The sequence below is a fragment of the Acanthochromis polyacanthus genome, chromosome 8, assembly GCF_021347895.1.
Source record: "Acanthochromis polyacanthus isolate Apoly-LR-REF ecotype Palm Island chromosome 8, KAUST_Apoly_ChrSc, whole genome shotgun sequence".
Classification (NCBI taxonomy): Eukaryota; Metazoa; Chordata; class Actinopteri; family Pomacentridae; genus Acanthochromis; species Acanthochromis polyacanthus.
This window is the reverse complement of record NC_067120.1, coordinates 32,952,147-32,969,106: the sequence shown is the minus strand read 5'-3', so window position 1 is coordinate 32,969,106 and position 16,960 is coordinate 32,952,147. Positions and strand designations below refer to the sequence as shown.

The following is a 16,960-nucleotide window of genomic DNA, read 5'->3' as shown; positions in this document are numbered from 1 at the left end:
CAGAGCTTTTAGCTCTCTGAAACCAAAGCAGTTTGTGAATTTTTTTTTTTTTGCTCTTGTTATTCATTGTGGACTAATTTTTTACTGCCTTCTAGAGTTCTGCATCTCTATGGAAACAACACAGCCATGGCTAGAAGTAGAGAGAATCCAGAAATGCCTTTTTTGTAATATGATGTAGTTATAATGCCACAAATATAAAGAAAAAAAATTTCTTCAGTTTTCCATTTTCCAAATATTGAATAATACTGGAATCATCATGTACATTTTTAAGTGTTACTGGAAAAAATTGTGACTCTACATAGTATAGAATTTTTACTTCTCACATTTTTATTTTGCTTCCATCCCAGTCCTATTGTGTTGGCACAGCCTGCAATTTTGGCCCAAAACTGCCTGAATTCATGCCAGGTGACTGTTGTCGCTGAGTCACTAATATATTCTGAACTGCACCTAGAAGCACAGAGTTTTTTTCTTTATTATTATTATTATTTTTTACACTGTTTAGTTATTGCAAGCTTTTTATTTTGGGCAAAGTTTCAAATGAAACATGTAGGAATAATTTTTTTATGGGATTTAAGCTAAGATTTAGTTGATTTTTCAAACAAAACCGAAAGTCACACATTTCAAATTTCAGTTGATGGTATATGGTGTAATTTGGGGGTTCAAAGTGTTATTTTTCGTTAATATTTTGTTTCCACTTGGTTGTGAACATTCGGAAAACATGCTGTGCTTGAGTCAGGAGATATTTATTTGCCGAAGGAACACAACCTTGGTTACGTAACTTAACCAACCGTGGGAAATTGGAAAACAATTCCTACCTTTTGCCTACTGGGCTTGCAACCTTAGAGCGTGGCCCTGCATGCTGCAGTTTTCTGACAGCAGGAGGTTCCTGTTCCTTGCTGTTGTTTAGCCAGGAGGGAAACAAGCTTCTTAGATGCCGTGGGGGTGATATGAGATGAGGTTTTGGGCTTCTTTTGATTGTGCCAGCAGTTCAGCCTTTATTTCATAAACATGAAGTGAATGGCAAAGCTTCCCACTGGTAAACAGTCCAAAACAAACACCAAACTCATCACTGTCTCAGACAAGCAGCATCAGTTGTTAACCCCACCACCACGTTGAAGTCAGTCCTGAGCCTTAACTTTCTTCCCTCACACACCCTGATCTATCAAAATAAACAACTGTTCTGAAATTCTTTCACGTGCTTGGCACATTAAAGCAGTTACAGACACGCTGATACTTGCAAACACTGCCAGTGGAAATACAATACCCCTCTTTCTATCAGTTTTTTGTTCAGGGTTGGTGTTGAAATTTGTTAATATGGTTTGTCAGTAACACTGACAGAGGTGTAAAGTTCATTGTAGTGCCTGATAAATGATTAAAATTCCCCATCATGGTCTTATTTTCTGTCATACATGTGACTGTTTGATCCTACTTGATAGGTGCAAGTTACTCAACATTGTATTTAATTTTGTTTATTCCAGTCATTTACAAAGATTTGAGGATGGAGGATTTATTTTCTGTCATCCAATTTATCAGCACACCTATAAAGGTGCAATATGCAAAATACATACCTACAGCGTTAATATAGCAAAAATAATTATGTTTTATGGTTTGTGAAGCAATACTGTCCTTAGCATCGAGTGAGGTAACGCACTTCCTTTCTGTGTGTTGCAATCTAAGATTTCCCGTTCCATGTTTTGACAGCGGGTCCAACCGTCAAGTATCTTCACAAATGTTAGTGCATGCCTTTGAAACTAGGCCTCCTGTGCATATGAACAGACTGAGTGACCTTCCACACTGCACTGTAAACACAAAAGTGCCTCAAAACTATCTAAATTTAGCCATTTAAAATTCCATTCCCAATCTGATACCATTTTCCCAGATAATACACACTTCAAGTATTGACGATTATCTGTAGTACCTGGTTGTGACACCAAGTGGAGCTTTTCCCTGTTTCATACTGTAGTGACCAGACACAGCAGGCAGTTTCTTGTTGCCAAACAAAGAGCATTATGGATGTTTAGCTCGTAAAGGGGCACCATGACAAAGCCTTCTGTGATGCCTAATGACCACTGACTAGTGCACATATGTTTAATCAAGCCAGTATTAATTGCTACAGCTGCACTTGCGGCCTGCATCATGTGTTTGTGGCTTGAAATGGCAATGTCAGCACAAGACAGATGTCCAGTTTACTCACTTTGTGACATAATTTGATCAGTTGTTGGTTGTTAGTGCTGCATTTATGAAGAATATATTTTAATTTACGACACCTACGTGACGGCTGATGTGATTAAAATGTTAGACTTAGGTTGTGCCAAAACTGATGAGTTAAAAATTGATTTGAACATAGCTGATCCCAGTTTTAAACTGTGGAAACGGACATGAGCAGACAACATTTGAGAGACATAAAATGGACATAGTGTTACTCGAGTTGACAACCGCTTGTTACAGCCATTTAGTGTATTTCACAGTGCTGCTGTGGGCTAATGGTTATAACTGGACTATGTTTGTGTTGCATCTCTTGTACACAAACTATTCTGCCTGTAAAGGAAATGTTGAGGTTGGGGGATTTGTGGCTAATTTGCAAATGTGTTTATTCTCTCATGCTGTTACTCTAGAGACAGTCACCACCTCTATATGTTGCACACAGACCATAAACTAAACCAGAGTTGAATTTTTCAGATCATCCGGGTTATGCCAGAGAGACATCCTTCGCGTCCATACACCGCCGAGTTTGAAAGACGCTTCAGGGATGCTGAGGGAATCTTTGTAGAGTCTCATCCTGCTGAGGTAGGACAGAGCTCACATATGTGCACCACAGTGGGGAATAGGTGGATGATGAATTTTGCTCTTTTTAGATAGCTCAAGTTTTTGTTATTTTTTTATGAGATTGTGTAGATCACCTCATAGAAGCCAATGAAATCACATTTTGAAAATCTTGCAATGAACGAATGATTTACCTCTTTTGACAAGGTGACTTTTTTTTAGAAGTACTTTAGAATACCTAACGGTCCTTTTCATATGCGTGTTTTTGTGTCCAGGTGTTCCAGCAGGAGCTTCCAGACACAATCCAGGACATTTGGGATGGTTTAACAGAAGAGCCTGACAGAGTGCCGGACTCTAGCTGGCGATTTGCATCTCCAAAATCCCTCTTGGACAACTTCTGCCACACCATGTTCTGCCTCTTCAGCGAGTGCTTCGCCAGCACAGAAGCTCCGCAGGACTGTGAGTATCTCATGCAAAACCCACAGAGACACTCTAGGCGAAACTTTTCCTTATCACAGGCTCTGTAATGAACCACTTAAAACAAAGAGTCATTCATAAAAAATGGCACCCCATATCAGCATTTTAATAGATTTATTACACTGAGGTGACATCTGGCAGAAAATCCCCAGGAAGCACATTCTGTTATGTCAGAATCTTGAAGCCAAGGTGCCACCAGCCTTTGTTTTTCATCTACATTTTGAAATAGCCAAGACTTTGAAGCCATGATCTGCCTCAGACAGAGTTACATATTTTGTGAAACTCGAGGATCTTGACTTGGATGTGCATTCTTTCACATCACATGCAAATTTGTCTGTCAGGAAGTGTTAGATCACATGAGACACAAACAGGATTTAATTGGTAGTCAGGACAGTACTTTTGTTTCTTAGCCCTGTTATGTCGGGTAGATGTCTTTTTTTCACCTTTGGTCAAAGCATAGCCAGGCCTTTGATGCTCTGTGTCATGCTGGAGAACGTTGCAAAGCCATTTTGATGAATTTTGTTTCTCCAGATTCCTACAGAGTCATATGAATCTGCTCACGGAAAAGACATTCGTCATAGATACTTGAATTTCTAGTTGGCAGAAACATTTCCTAATCAAAATCTAATACTAATTCCTAATCAAAAATACAATTATTTTTCAGGAAAAGAAACGCAAAATCATGGGAATGCAGTAAATCTTAACATTACTTAAATGAAGTCAAAACATGTCACAGGCTTTGTGATTCATGCAGCAACTTAAGAGATTTAGTTGTAGGTGTAAGCTCAAGTATATTACAGACATGTTAACAGAAAGATTATTCAGAGTCGGTGCTAATGGAGCTCAACGACTGTTGTCGTTTTTGTTGTCGACCCTGGCAGAGAATTAAATTTGTTGCCGTGTGTTGTCTAGCGCGGCTAGGCTAGTTGTTTCCGGTTGTTTCTGTCAGAATCGTCGCGCCTCTGTCGTCACTTAGTTACGCCCGCCTTCTGACTCTACACTTCATGGTGATTCGTCCGGCCAGTTTTAGGAGCATCCAACCTCGAGCCTTATGGAGGGTAACTAGACCCACCCTGGCAGAGAATTAAATTCGTTGCTGTGGGTTGTCTAGCGCGGCTAGACTAATGATCTTCTGCAGAAAAAACTGCTTTTTCACCTGTCCAAAAGACCTTGTTTGAAGTCCTTAGGGCTGGACCCCAATATCCAGATATCCGAATAGTCGGTCATTACGGTGGTATCCGAATACTTATTTTGAGATCCGAATATTCAGATCCCACCCCCACGTTGGACGATGTCGCACATCGGTATTCGGCTCATTAGTTCATGCACCCTCCCTCCATTGGACGTTGCGAGTCAATCGTAATGTGCGGCTCGCTCCGTTCTGTCACGTTCCGTCTGTCCGTCCATCCGTCTGTCAGTCCCCCGCCATCAGATGTTACAAACCGAATATTCGGCTCGTCCCCCGGCTCGTGTTTCAGTAATGTCCGGTATAGATAAAAGATGTGTTTTTTGACCTTTAAAGCCTGCAAACATATTCGAGTAGACATAAAAATTAAAATTATTAACCTGTGAATGTGCATTAGATGGGCTCTTTAAAAATATTTATTGGAGGCACCAGTGGTGCTGGGTCATAGCTGCATATAAAAGCTAGATGTAGCCATTGTTTTGTCATGCACTATTTTGTGAACTACTGTTTGAAGTCTCAAGTTTGGAATTGAGCAACCACAATCACGGTGTTTTGATAACAGGAGTAATGAGCAAGCAGTGGGTCTGACTCAAGAACCCAAGACAGGACTCCTAAAACATGCTTTATCACCTATTTTCCTCTAAATGGGACCCTAGTTTACAAGATGAACATCATGATGTATTCAAAAAAATCTTGAAACCTGCGATTAAGACCATAAACTCGTTCATTAGAAAAATGTTTACCAAGGTAACAGATCAAGACAAACTGATTTTCTCATAGACTTCTATGCAACTGGAATTCTTTAAGCTACCAGAGGAGTCGCCCTCTGCTGGCTGTTAGACAGAATGCAGGTTTAACTCACTTCTTCTGCCTTGGCTTCACTTTTCAGACCTGGAGGATCCGTCTATCTTTTATATAATACCTATATCCTGGTTTAACTGCAAGTTGAATACCTTTTTGTGATTACAAACCTTTTATACATTAAATCCTCATATGATATCTTCCACACCAGTTAATCTGTCTTCATGTGGTTACCACAAAGTGATATATGAGGACGTGACTGCACTTACCTGTTTGAGAGGCCCTAACATGTGACGACTGAACTCATGTGAGAGTGTTCAGCAAAAAAGTCACGTTACAATTTTATGTGCCTTATGTGGGCTTCAGTCCAGCTCCTTAAACCCCTGTAAGAAAGAAATGACAAGTCTTTCATACAGTAAATCCTCATATGACATTTTTACATGGGTTAATCCATGTTTGTGACTTTCACAGGGATGTTGTATTTCCAAATACATGACTGCTACACTACAGAATTACATTGCTTCAGCTAAGTACCAAACAAAGCTAAGTCTTGCTCTTTTTTAAGAGTCCTTCGGGAGTGGTCACTTTACATAAGTAAGACATCAATAACACAATTTCCACTCCTGTTTGAACTGCCTCTTTGGTAAAGCTGGACAGTGTCACACACAGGTCAGATAGAGCTTTTTGAAGTGCTCTGGGATAACTCGCTCATGTTTTAAAGCTGGAGTCGGAAGGATTGTCAAAAAAGAAAGAGTATGCTAGATTTTGAAGCTCACAACAGACATAAAAGCACTACAACTAGCTATGAGAGATAGCGGACCACAGCGCATTAAAACTAAAAAAACATCCCATTAAAAGCTGATATAAATTGACATGAGATACCATCAAATGCACAGATAGTAATGGACAGGATCATCATGCATGTTGTAGGTTTGGCGGACATGTGTAATGTGGCTGCATTTTGACTGCCGTCTTTGTGCTATCTGCCCACTAGGTGTAGCAATGTGTCCGCCTAGCCTGGTGGAAGACTACGATGACGTGCAATGAGTGCAAGGGCAGAGTGCGCGCAAGTAGGCAGGTAGGTAGTCAGACAGGCAGGTAGTCTTATGCAGACGGAATGCAATAATTGGACTTTTTGCTGGATGTGATTGCCACAGGTGACAGATCATTTTGCTGTTGATAGCTAAGATAAGATAAGATAGACTTTATTAATCTCACAAAGGAGAAATTTAACATTACAGGGCTCTTAGAAACAAAAACAAAAAACAGGAGTGCAAAAGTCACGAAAGTGCAAGAACAAGATAATAAATATTGCACATAATAACAACTACACAGTAGTGTTATACAGTCTGATGGCAGTGGGGATGAAGGACCTGCGGTAGCGCTCCTTCTTGCACTGAGGGTGTCTGAGTCTCGTGCTAAAGGAGCTGCTCAGCTCCACTACAGTCCGGTGCAGTGGGTGGGAGGTGTTGTCCATGATGGATGAGAGCTTGGTCAACATCCTCCTCTCACCCAGATCCATCACAGAGTCCAGTGGGCAGCCCAGGACAGAGCTGGCCCTCTTGGTCAGCTTGTTCAGTCTCTTCCAACAAATGTTAAAACAAACAAAATGCTTTGAGAAAACATTGCATACTGTAAATATTTGACAGTTTGGGAAACACTTATTTGCGTCCTTGCTGAGAGTTGACTGAGAAGATTGACACCACTTTCTCAATTCAAAGCTATAGCCAGAGACCAGTTGTTTTCGAACAAGGACTGAAACTATGGGACATCAGCTAGCCTAGCTCTTCCCAAAGCCTCTGAAGCTCACTAGGAAACACGTTTGCATAAGATTTTAAAAACATGTTGCGTAAAAAGTCCAGCTTGTTTTTTAAATTGATGGACCATAATCAGTACCTTTCTTTATCTCTGCTGGTTTCCTGGTAACTAGTTAGTAACTAAAAACAGTCACATGCACATGTCTCCCATAAAACAGCTAATTGCCTTTTTAACAATATGCTCAAACTGGGCAAGATTTTTTTCCCCCCTTGTATTATATAAGCAAATTTGACAGCTGGCCTGTGCTGTCCTTCCTGATTCACCCCAGGCAGCCATTACACTGATTCTACAGTAATTACCTGTAAGCTAGGTGGCAACATATGTGCTGACCACGTGTCTGGGAGCGTGACTTAATGTTCGAGTACAGCTCGGCCTACAACTGATCTTAGAAACATCCAGAAACTCTTTGTTTCTGTTTTCAGCCATCAGTTTCTCATTATTTTCCCCTTGTCTCTGTGTAAAGGGGATTCATAGAGCCTCAGGATTCGTAAAGACACCATTTAAATTTGAGACGTTTTCTATTTTGACACTTACTTTGTGTCTGTTCTACTAAGAAAAATCATTTAACAAGTATTTAAAAACTGACAAAGGGCAGAAACATAGAATCTCCCAGGAAGATTACAAATCATTTATGCCGATACGATGGAAGGAAAAGCTGTAAAAGCTGAGTTTCTTATTAAATTTCTCCACCATTGCCGTTGTTGTTGTCTTCAGCCTACTGGTGACCATACTTTACATCCTCATATATCTTTAGTATCAGTTGGAGCTGCAATGATTAATCAGTTAGGTGTGAGCTTATAAATTATTGACCAACAATTTTGATAACTGAAACAGTTTGAATAGATCTTGAGGAAAAAAATGTAGAAATTCTCATTACTCTTGAATATTTCCTGGTTTCTTTCCTCCTCTATGACAGAATATCTCTGGGTTGCAGACAAATCAAGACATTTGATGACGTGATCTGGAGCTTTGGGAAACACTAATCAACACTTTTCACCATTTTCAGATACTTTATGAACCAAATAACTAATCAATTAATCAAGACAATAACGAACAGATTAATCAACAATGAAATAGTGCTAAATGCAGCCCTTCTCCCAGCCAGTTAACTTTCTTGAAAGTGTGTATATCTAAAACATGGAAGCAGTGCAGAATAAATGGGACATCAATCATGTAAGGACAAGTAGATTCTTAAAAGCTATTCAGGTTTGGGAAGAATTGCAGACTTCTGTGCACGCAGTGGAAATATATCACTAGGGCTTCATATAAAATGCCATAAATATACTTTAAACAAAACGAAAAAACCTATATGGATAAGTGACAGCATATCAATAAAGATCATTGAGGCTCATATGCAGAATTCAATATGTGTGCTGGAAGTAAAGCAGAGCTCTCACTAATATGCATGTATGCATGTGCTGTAATTGCGCTGCCCCGGCCATATGTTCATACACAAGGTAATCCGTTATTGTAAGGATGTGTCAGTGTATAGTGTCTGCTGTTTGAGGCCCTCACATCTGGATTGCACAAGGTTGCTGCATTCTTTGAGCGACTGGTGCCACATTACTTTGGATCTCAAGTGGGTGTTAAAGTGAAAGTTTAGCCAAAATCCCATAATCGTTTGAGCACCGAATACACTGGGGGGCATTTCCAGCTCTAAATGTTCTCTTTTTGCAGTAAATTTTTATTGTAGAACAGAAAATACAAATGTTAAAATACACGCCTGGAGCAAAATTACCTTCCCACCGTCCATCTTTAAGACTCGACACGGTTCAGCCAGTGATAATGATACCATAATTTAGGTAGCTACCGCTGTGTGTTTGTCTTGCCTCTCAGTTAGGGGTCAAGGGCTGCTATTATTTAAAACAGTCAAACAAACCACTTGAAATAACTATGCCAGAGCTCCTAAGTGCTTCAATACAAGCACTTAGCACTTTAGTAATTGTTCTAGAAATAAAAAAGACAAAGAAGATATTGTCCTCTACTGAAAACAATGACATGGATGACTGAGAATCTATAAAGTGATTCTCGTACCTGCTTAAAAACGACCCAAACCAACACGTTTTGCAAAAAAAAAAAAATGCAACAAAAAAAAACTCTTGCAATCCATCTATATCAAACCTAAAAGTACAGTTAAGGATTTAAATTAGGATGTGAGAATGATAAGGAAATAATTCAACATTTTGGGAAGTATACTTATTTGTTTATTTGAAGCTGAAACCAGCAGCTAGTTTGCTTAGCTTAGCAAAATAAAATAGCGTGTGAAGATAACAAAACCTGCCTGCTAACACCTGTAAAGCTTAGCTATTAGTATTTTATGTTATGGACTATTTCTTGACATTGCCTGGGTCTTCCTGGACTTGGTTGGCAACGAGTCTCAGCCAAAAACAAGACATCTTTAAAACAGCAAACTTGTGCTTTTTATGCTTCTGTTTTTTAAAAGAATAAACCAACTAAATAAAACATGTTATTTACTGTGCTACTGTAAAGATTTATTACCTTTGGGCAAAGTTTTCTGTCTTTATGCTTAGCTAAGCCTTTCAGCTTTATATTTAGCCCACAACATGAAAGTGGTATCAATCCTCCCTCGTATAGTGAGCAAAAATACAAAACGAAACATGCAAATGCTGCATTTTGCTGACTTACAGGAAAAGTTAAAAATGGCATATCTATTTAAATGATTTCAAAGTGTTAAATTTAGCCAATCTTGCCCAAAAAGTTTGTGAACTATGGCACATTCTCCACCACAGAGTTCATCCAAACCCTTGTCAGATGTGGCTTCAAAGAACAATGAGCAGATCGCATGACGAGTCAGTCCTTTCACCAGTGACTATAAAAATAAAAAACATCTTAAAATGCAGTTTTATTCACATGACAAGAGGTCACGGATGACAAGAAAAAGACCAGAAGTGGCTGCTGGCGTGCTGGATGCCTGTATGTAAGTTGGAGCTATGGCCAGACACTTGCATGTCCACAACTCCTCCATTTGTTGTCTAAAAAATTGGTCCAGACCGTGTGTTACGAGAGACAATCTGCTAGAGGATGCAGGATCGTTGCGTCCAGAGATTAAATTGTTACAACCAGAGATTATAATGAAAGAGGAGTCAGCTTAGGGAAGCTAGTTTGATTTCTTCAGCCCCACCAAGGCTTTATACAGCTTCAACAGGCGACCACTCCTGTTCGTTTGACGCTAGGAAGATGGAGGACGGTCGTTTTACCTGATAGATCTTGTATTCAGGTGTACAAAACAAATGTAAGGAAAGTTGTCCATGGAGGTGGAGTGACAGTAATACTTGGGGATATGCCATGAATGAAGAACACGTCTGGCCACCCAATGATATCAGTATGAAATCCTGTTCATTTGCTGCCATCACTTGATGTTCAAAGAAGACGACGCATGTTTATTAAAGTAGCAGCTGAAAACGTTCCCATCCAACCATTTCCAACAGACCTTCCAGACATGCCACCCATCCAACATCTGTGTTATTCTCTTAATGGACTGAGTCTCCAACAACATGATCCTGTCCCCAAAAAATGTTTGCCAACTTTGCCATGGCCTTTAGGAAGAGCTGTACGACATTTCAACCTCACTAACTCGGTGGTACTACGCAATACAAATGGTGAACTTGTGACTTCTGGTCCCCACTCTTGATCTGCCTGATATAGTCGTCCTTCGTCAATTCATAACGTCTATTGTAGAGACACCATATGCTTGAACAACACATATTTATCCCCTAATGTTACAATTGATTGAACTGCAAGTGTAGTTCTTAGTTATACAGCAAATATGTGTTTCCTAAGATGTTGAAGTCTCCTTACACTTGGCTTCATCATGCAGAAATAACCCTAAAAACCAACATTTATTTTATATATAATTTTGCTTAGTTTGCAAGAGCCAAAAAACATATTTCTTGTGAATCATAACTTGATAAAGCCTGTTTCAGGAGGTCTGTGTGTGGTTTGGAAACTAGTCAGATAGTATTAGTTTAAAAGGCTACAGCAGGGCTCCAAGTGTCTGCGGTGTAGTTACAATCTAATTGTAAATCTCCAACACGGTGCTGGTTATTAAGTACAGCTGCACGTCCTTCAGAAAGGTGAAACCTGAGAGAAAAGTCCGGATTTAGTAGCTGTGGTCCCATCGCTCATACTGTATGCCCATATGGAGAGACAGAGAAATGATTAATGCCCGTAATGCGACAGTAAAACATGCGGTCAGTCAATAGAATTTATTGGAGTTAATCAATCAGATGTGAGCAGTGAGAGATAAATGAAGTTGTACATGTTTAATGCAGTTTCTCCTGTCATCTGTTTTGCAGATTGTGACATTTCCCATTGGAGGAAGGGTAGGAAGAAAGACTTAAAGCCCGAAAGCTGAGAAGAAGCCAGCGGAGCGACGTCCCTATTGATAATAATTAGGGATTATTATCGCCCTTGAACTGGAGAGGGATAGGGTTAGAGGGGTAAAAGGACAATCCACTCTGATACAAGAAAGTTCAGTCCCGATTTGTGAACATCAATACGTCTTTCCCAAATGTGCCAGACGGGGCCAAGATTGTCTGGATGACGAAACCCTGACAAGGCTCCGTCGGCCAAAGCACACGGAAGTTATAGGTGCAGTAGCAGCTTTTGTGATGGCTTCATGAGCGCATGGACTTTTTCGAGCAAAAAGCTTCAACTCATCAGATTTACCAGTTCAGGAACCTTCAAGTTTTCTGCATTTCTCAGAATTGATGGTGTGTCACTTTGCTTACTAGTTTTGGAAGAGATTTCTTTATGTTCACATATATTGCCTAAACTGGTGTATGATCAACATATTCATTTTTAAAATGGATTCTTTAAGAAGCAGGCGCAAGCTACTTCATTCTTCTCCGTAAAGGCTTAATTTCCACTGCTGTGACTTTGCCAAATCTCAAAAAGCCTGCGTCGTGCTCCAGTGGATCTGCCCGGTTTCATCACAGAGACCAACAACAGAGACTTAACATTGGATTACACTGGGAAACATCCAAAGACTTTGTACATTAGCCAGACTTCTCTTCTTCAAACTGCAGCAAGCTGAAGGAGCAGTATGTAAATGAAGTCCAACCCTAAACGCAAACTGGTAACTGCTGTCTTCTCTTTCTCTTCAGTTGTTGATTTTTACGCTGTTTGCCCAAATTGCGTAACCAAAAAGCGGTCAAACAAGTATGTTCATTTTTGCCCTGTCACACACACATTTATGTTTATCCTGCACAAATAACAAGAGTTGAACCTGGAGACAAATAATGACATCCAATCATCTCCCTCCGTCCAAGCATTCTGTATTCATTGTATATCTGTTGTGGGCTTTTATCACCATTATGAGTTATTACATGCACAGAGCTTAAAGAGTGACCATTAGCATTTCAAATGACATCACAGTTAGAATTTATTAACTTCATAAAATGGCCCTGAATCTTTATAAATAAGCAGCTGCAGGTATTTGACCAATAGTTTTGCAGGAGATGTTGATGAAAAGATGATGGGTTTACATTTTTCTTGACACAAAATTGGCACCACAGTCTGGTTTTGGGGGTGTTTTCAGTGGAATTTCAACTATGAAAAGCTGTAAAGATGAAATCAGAACCTGAGCTTGGCGCAGTTGAAACCACAAGCATTGAGTGGATTATTCTCGAGATTGAAATGATTTACGCTTCTCAAACCGTTTGACCCCAACCATATGTTCAGACTGAGATTATACCTCAAAGCAAATCAGTATTACCCATCCGGCCGTCTGTCCTAGAAGCTACTTAGGTTCTGTCAGCCCTTCTGTTCTTTCTTTTTTTTTCTCCACTCATACAGTGCAGCAGCCACATACAAACAGGTGACAAATGAAAGGAAAACATGACTCGATCTGCCACCAGAACATTTTTAAAGCACCTTAGTACTGCATTTTTACAGTATTTATCAAATTTCGGACAAGACGCACATGTTTACTCTGTTGGTTAGTTCAGTTGGATTTGCTCAGTGGTTTTCAAGGGTTCAGGCGACACCCAAAGGCCATCAGTAAATGTCAGGATTTCAGTGCACCCTTGGTCTTTTCTTGTTCGACTAAAACTGCCTGCATGTTTTAACGTGTGGTTTTATTTTACAGTACATGCTTCACTTGATTTTTGATGGTGTTGATAAGTCGAGTGCCATGTTCTTTTTCTGTGTGACTTAATCCACTGTGGGATGTTCAATAATAGTGCAATGTAGAGGACGCGGTCGGCCTTGTGGGAGGCGTTTGAATGACCAATAAATAAATAACACTTCCTTCTGACAAGGCCACTCCATCAGATTTGGTGTTTTATCTGATCATTGCTTTATCAGCTCTTCATTGAAGGATATAAAGTTGAGGCTTAGGCCTGCTTTGACATTAGAGATCAGAATGTATTTGTTAGAAAAACACGGGCAAAGGAGTACAACACAGGTTTTGATTTGATATATGTATTATTAGTCTTAAAGTTAAGTTTCATATGCTTTATGCCCTCACTATTTTTTTACATGTGGTTTATCTCGATGCGCCTGCTTTCATCGCCTGCAAACTCTGACATGCTGGTTCAGTCAGTTTATGGTGTAACATTCCCCCTGTCCCCTCGTTACTATTGTGATAACTGTGTTTATTTTACAAAGTTGCTGCCAAAATTGGTTTGAAAAAGACAATTGTGTTTGCCTTTGAAATCTCTCTCAGCATGTAAAACATACCTTAAGGAAACATCACAAAACCGGCGCCACCACGGTGTCTTCTTCTCCTCGTCGTCTCCGTCGTGTCCCATGCAATCTTAACTGCTGCCGTCCCTGCAGTGGTGGTGGCGGGTGAAACCTCCTGGTCCATTTCGTTGATACTGGTAATAAAGGGAAACACAGATTATTAGCTTCACCTAGACTCAGCTAGGTCACCTTTAATACAGAAAATAATACATTTTCTAGTGCTGCTAAGCTGTTATGTTAGTCAACATATTTCACACAACTTAGTTTAAAACGACAATTAAACTCTGAACAAAATCTGAGATGGTGGAAAAGCAGCCACCTGAAATGATCAGTTTTCAAACAGCAACAGACAGTAAAAGACTTTCATACCTTTCTGCTATGGCCGTCTCAAAAACAGGGATTTCAGGCGTGGTGGTGGCGGGTGAAACCTGGTACTTTTCGTTGACACTGGTAATAAAGGGAAACAACAGATTTTAGTTGACTTCATGATCTCTGCGACAATGACTGGACCTTTGCTGATTTGATCAAGTAAAAGCAAATCTTTAATATGTTCACAGTCAGTCTGTGTCAGATCAGTCAAAATTTTGGAAACATTTTGCTGAACTCTCACATTTTGTTCAAAATTTACTTATTTGTTATTTGGGACCCAAAACTAACATCTGTGAAATATTCTGTAGATATTCAACTCCTAAAATGGCTTCACAGCCTGGAACACGAGCAAAGAATTTAAGCTAGCAAGTTTCAATCACAACAAGATGACAAAGCATAAATGTTGTGAACTTAACCTTGAGTCAGCTACATCATTTTTTTAGATGGGAAAATAATGATAATACTTGCAAAATTTTAGCGATGTAAAACATACCTTAAGGAAACATGACAAAAACCGGCGCCACCACGGTGTCTTCTTCTCCTCCGTCGTCTCTGTCGCTGTCCATGCAATCTTTCTTGCTGCCGTCCCTGCATGTGGTGGTGGCGGGTGAAACCTCCTGGTCCATTTCGTTGATACTGGTAATAAAGGGAAAACACAGATTATTAGCTTCACCTAGACTCAGCTAGGTCACCTTTTATACAGAAAATAATACATTTTCTAGTGCTGTTAAGCTGTTATGTTAGTCAACATATTTCACACAACTTAGTTTAAAATGACAATTAAATAAACTCTGAACAAAATCTGAGATGGTGGAAAAGCAGCCACCTGAAATGATCAGTTTCAAACAGCAACAGACGGTAAAAGACTTTCATACCTTTCTGCTATGGCCATCTCAAAGACCGGATTTTAGGAGACAAGTCCTTACAGCCGGTGTCAACACTGTTGATATAAAGGAAACACAGCTATAATTGTACTGCATGGAGTGAACAAAATGGAAATAACACCATATAATGTGTTCAATCAATTTAAAAGGGAACAGAAAGAAAGAGAATTTCATACATCTCGTCCGTGTCTTCTATTGGAATCAGTTGAATCACTTGATTCCTGGTTGTCTGCAGGATACAAATACAAAAAAAATAACTGTTTAAGAGAGCCGAGACAGACAACATACTGCATTGTTTTGATTCAACTGGTTAATTTGACATATTTAGCTTGTTAAACTTTAAAATGGCAAAATCTGGCAGCAAAAACACCCAGACATTTTGATCAAGTTTGAAAAAAAAAAGATAGAATACTGAAACTATTCAAAAATAACATTAAAATATATATATTTTTTCTATGATTCTACCCATTATCTGAACTAACAAAACAGGGAAATGTGGAATATAACAGTAAATTGTAGAACAATAATCAGTAAAACGTACCTTGACATGACAGTAGCCATTCTGCCCAAACCTACCAAGTCTTTTGGGGTTTTTTCAGCTGGACTTGAGACTGTGGTGGTTGGACCATCAGGGGAATCCTGATTACTTAACTTTTCCTGTTAAACAGATAGAAAATCACTTGTGAGGAAATGTCACACACACATACCTAACTGAAAAACAGAAAATATCAACAAACACGATGAAGATTGTCACAGTTCTGTGCAAATCATCTCAATCCATGAAATCAAATGAACAGTGTAGACAACAGAGAATCAGATACTGACCTTTCTGCGTTTTCCTATACAGGAGAACATTGTGGTCGTAGTTTGATCTCTTCACAAAATGCTGTGACCTTTCTCTCAAGAACTCCTCAGCAAACTGAAGAGTTTTCACCTCCTTCACCTCTTTAAAGATTCTAGAATGTTCTCTTATGACAACAAAGATTTTAAAAACACAACAAACTTGGTTCATTTTATTGCTGCTTTTAAAATGTCCTTGCAACCAATTGTTTTTTTTTGGTTTAGGTTATACAAGCAGTTCTTTGACATTATCAGAATAAATACATAAAATGTGTGAAGAATTAAGACATACATTTATTTTATTTTGTGTTTTTAAAGGAATTTAAAACTAATGGTAGGAGTTTAAAGCTCCAGAAGGCTCAAGTTTGTCAATTCCTTATTGAGTCTTTAAAATAAATATGTAAAATAAAACCATTTAATGGTGGCTGGTGTCTGAGGTGACCACAGATTTAATATTGTAACATAACACAGACATGTGATAAAAAATTCATATGAACAATTTGAATGAGTGGTAGACAGCGGGGTAGTGGTTTAGCACTGTCGCCTTGCAGCAAGAAGATCCCCGGTTCAAATCCCAGCCTGGGCCTGGGATCTTTCTGCATGGAGCTTGCATGTTCTCTCTGTGCATGCGTGGGTTTTCTCCGGGCACTCTGGCTTCCTCCCACAGTCAAAAATATGCTGAGGTTAATTGTTTACTCTAAATTGTCCGTAGGTGTGAATGCAAGTGTGACTGTTTGTCTGTATATGTAGCCCTGTGACAGACAGGCGACCTGTCCAGGGTGTCCCCTGCCTTCGCTCGAGTCAGCTGAGAAAGGCTCCAGCACCCCCCGTTGACCCTAGTGAGGATAAAGCGGTGTATAGAGAATGGATTGATGGATGAAGTGGTGGACTCACCTGTTCACATATTTCTTTTTTGAAATTCTTTATTTTTCAGATCTGAAATGCAGACATTGGAACAGATCTCACACATAGAGGAGCAATCAAGACTCCTCTACAATCCAGTCTTTTCTTTTTCTTCTTTAAGTGTGAAGAAATAACAAAACAATAACATGGGAGAGTATAGTGTACTTTGAAGTAAACCAAAAATACAACACTTTCAGTCACGACAGGCAGA

The 16,960-nt window shown here is 39.4% G+C and overlaps 1 protein-coding gene and 1 long non-coding RNA gene across 3 annotated transcripts in view; one reads left to right on the top strand and one right to left on the bottom strand.

The window, feature by feature from the left end:
- Window positions 1-11,701, top strand: part of il34 (interleukin 34) — a 51,285-nt gene extending 39,584 nt beyond the window's left edge. Inside the window, exons 6-9 of one of the 2 annotated variants that reach the window (XM_022218574.2) lie at window positions 2,680-2,787; window positions 3,039-3,222; window positions 6,222-6,305; window positions 11,362-11,701. In XM_022218574.2, coding sequence (XP_022074266.1) covers window positions 2,680-2,787; window positions 3,039-3,222; window positions 6,222-6,274 — 345 coding nt within the window. In that variant the 3' untranslated portion in view covers window positions 6,275-6,305; window positions 11,362-11,701. The remainder of the gene's footprint in view (window positions 1-2,679; window positions 2,788-3,038; window positions 3,223-6,221; window positions 6,306-11,361) is intronic. The other variant, XM_022218573.2, reaches the window with a different exon arrangement.
- A 2,144-nt stretch (window positions 11,702-13,845) lies between these two features.
- On the bottom strand, window positions 13,846-14,635 carry LOC127535131 (uncharacterized). The gene is made up of 3 exons (XR_007943783.1): window positions 14,616-14,635; window positions 14,123-14,200; window positions 13,846-13,887 (listed from the first exon to the last, which is right to left on the bottom strand). It is a non-coding gene; the product is annotated as an uncharacterized LOC127535131 (long non-coding RNA).
- Window positions 14,636-16,960: the final 2,325 nt, after the last annotated feature.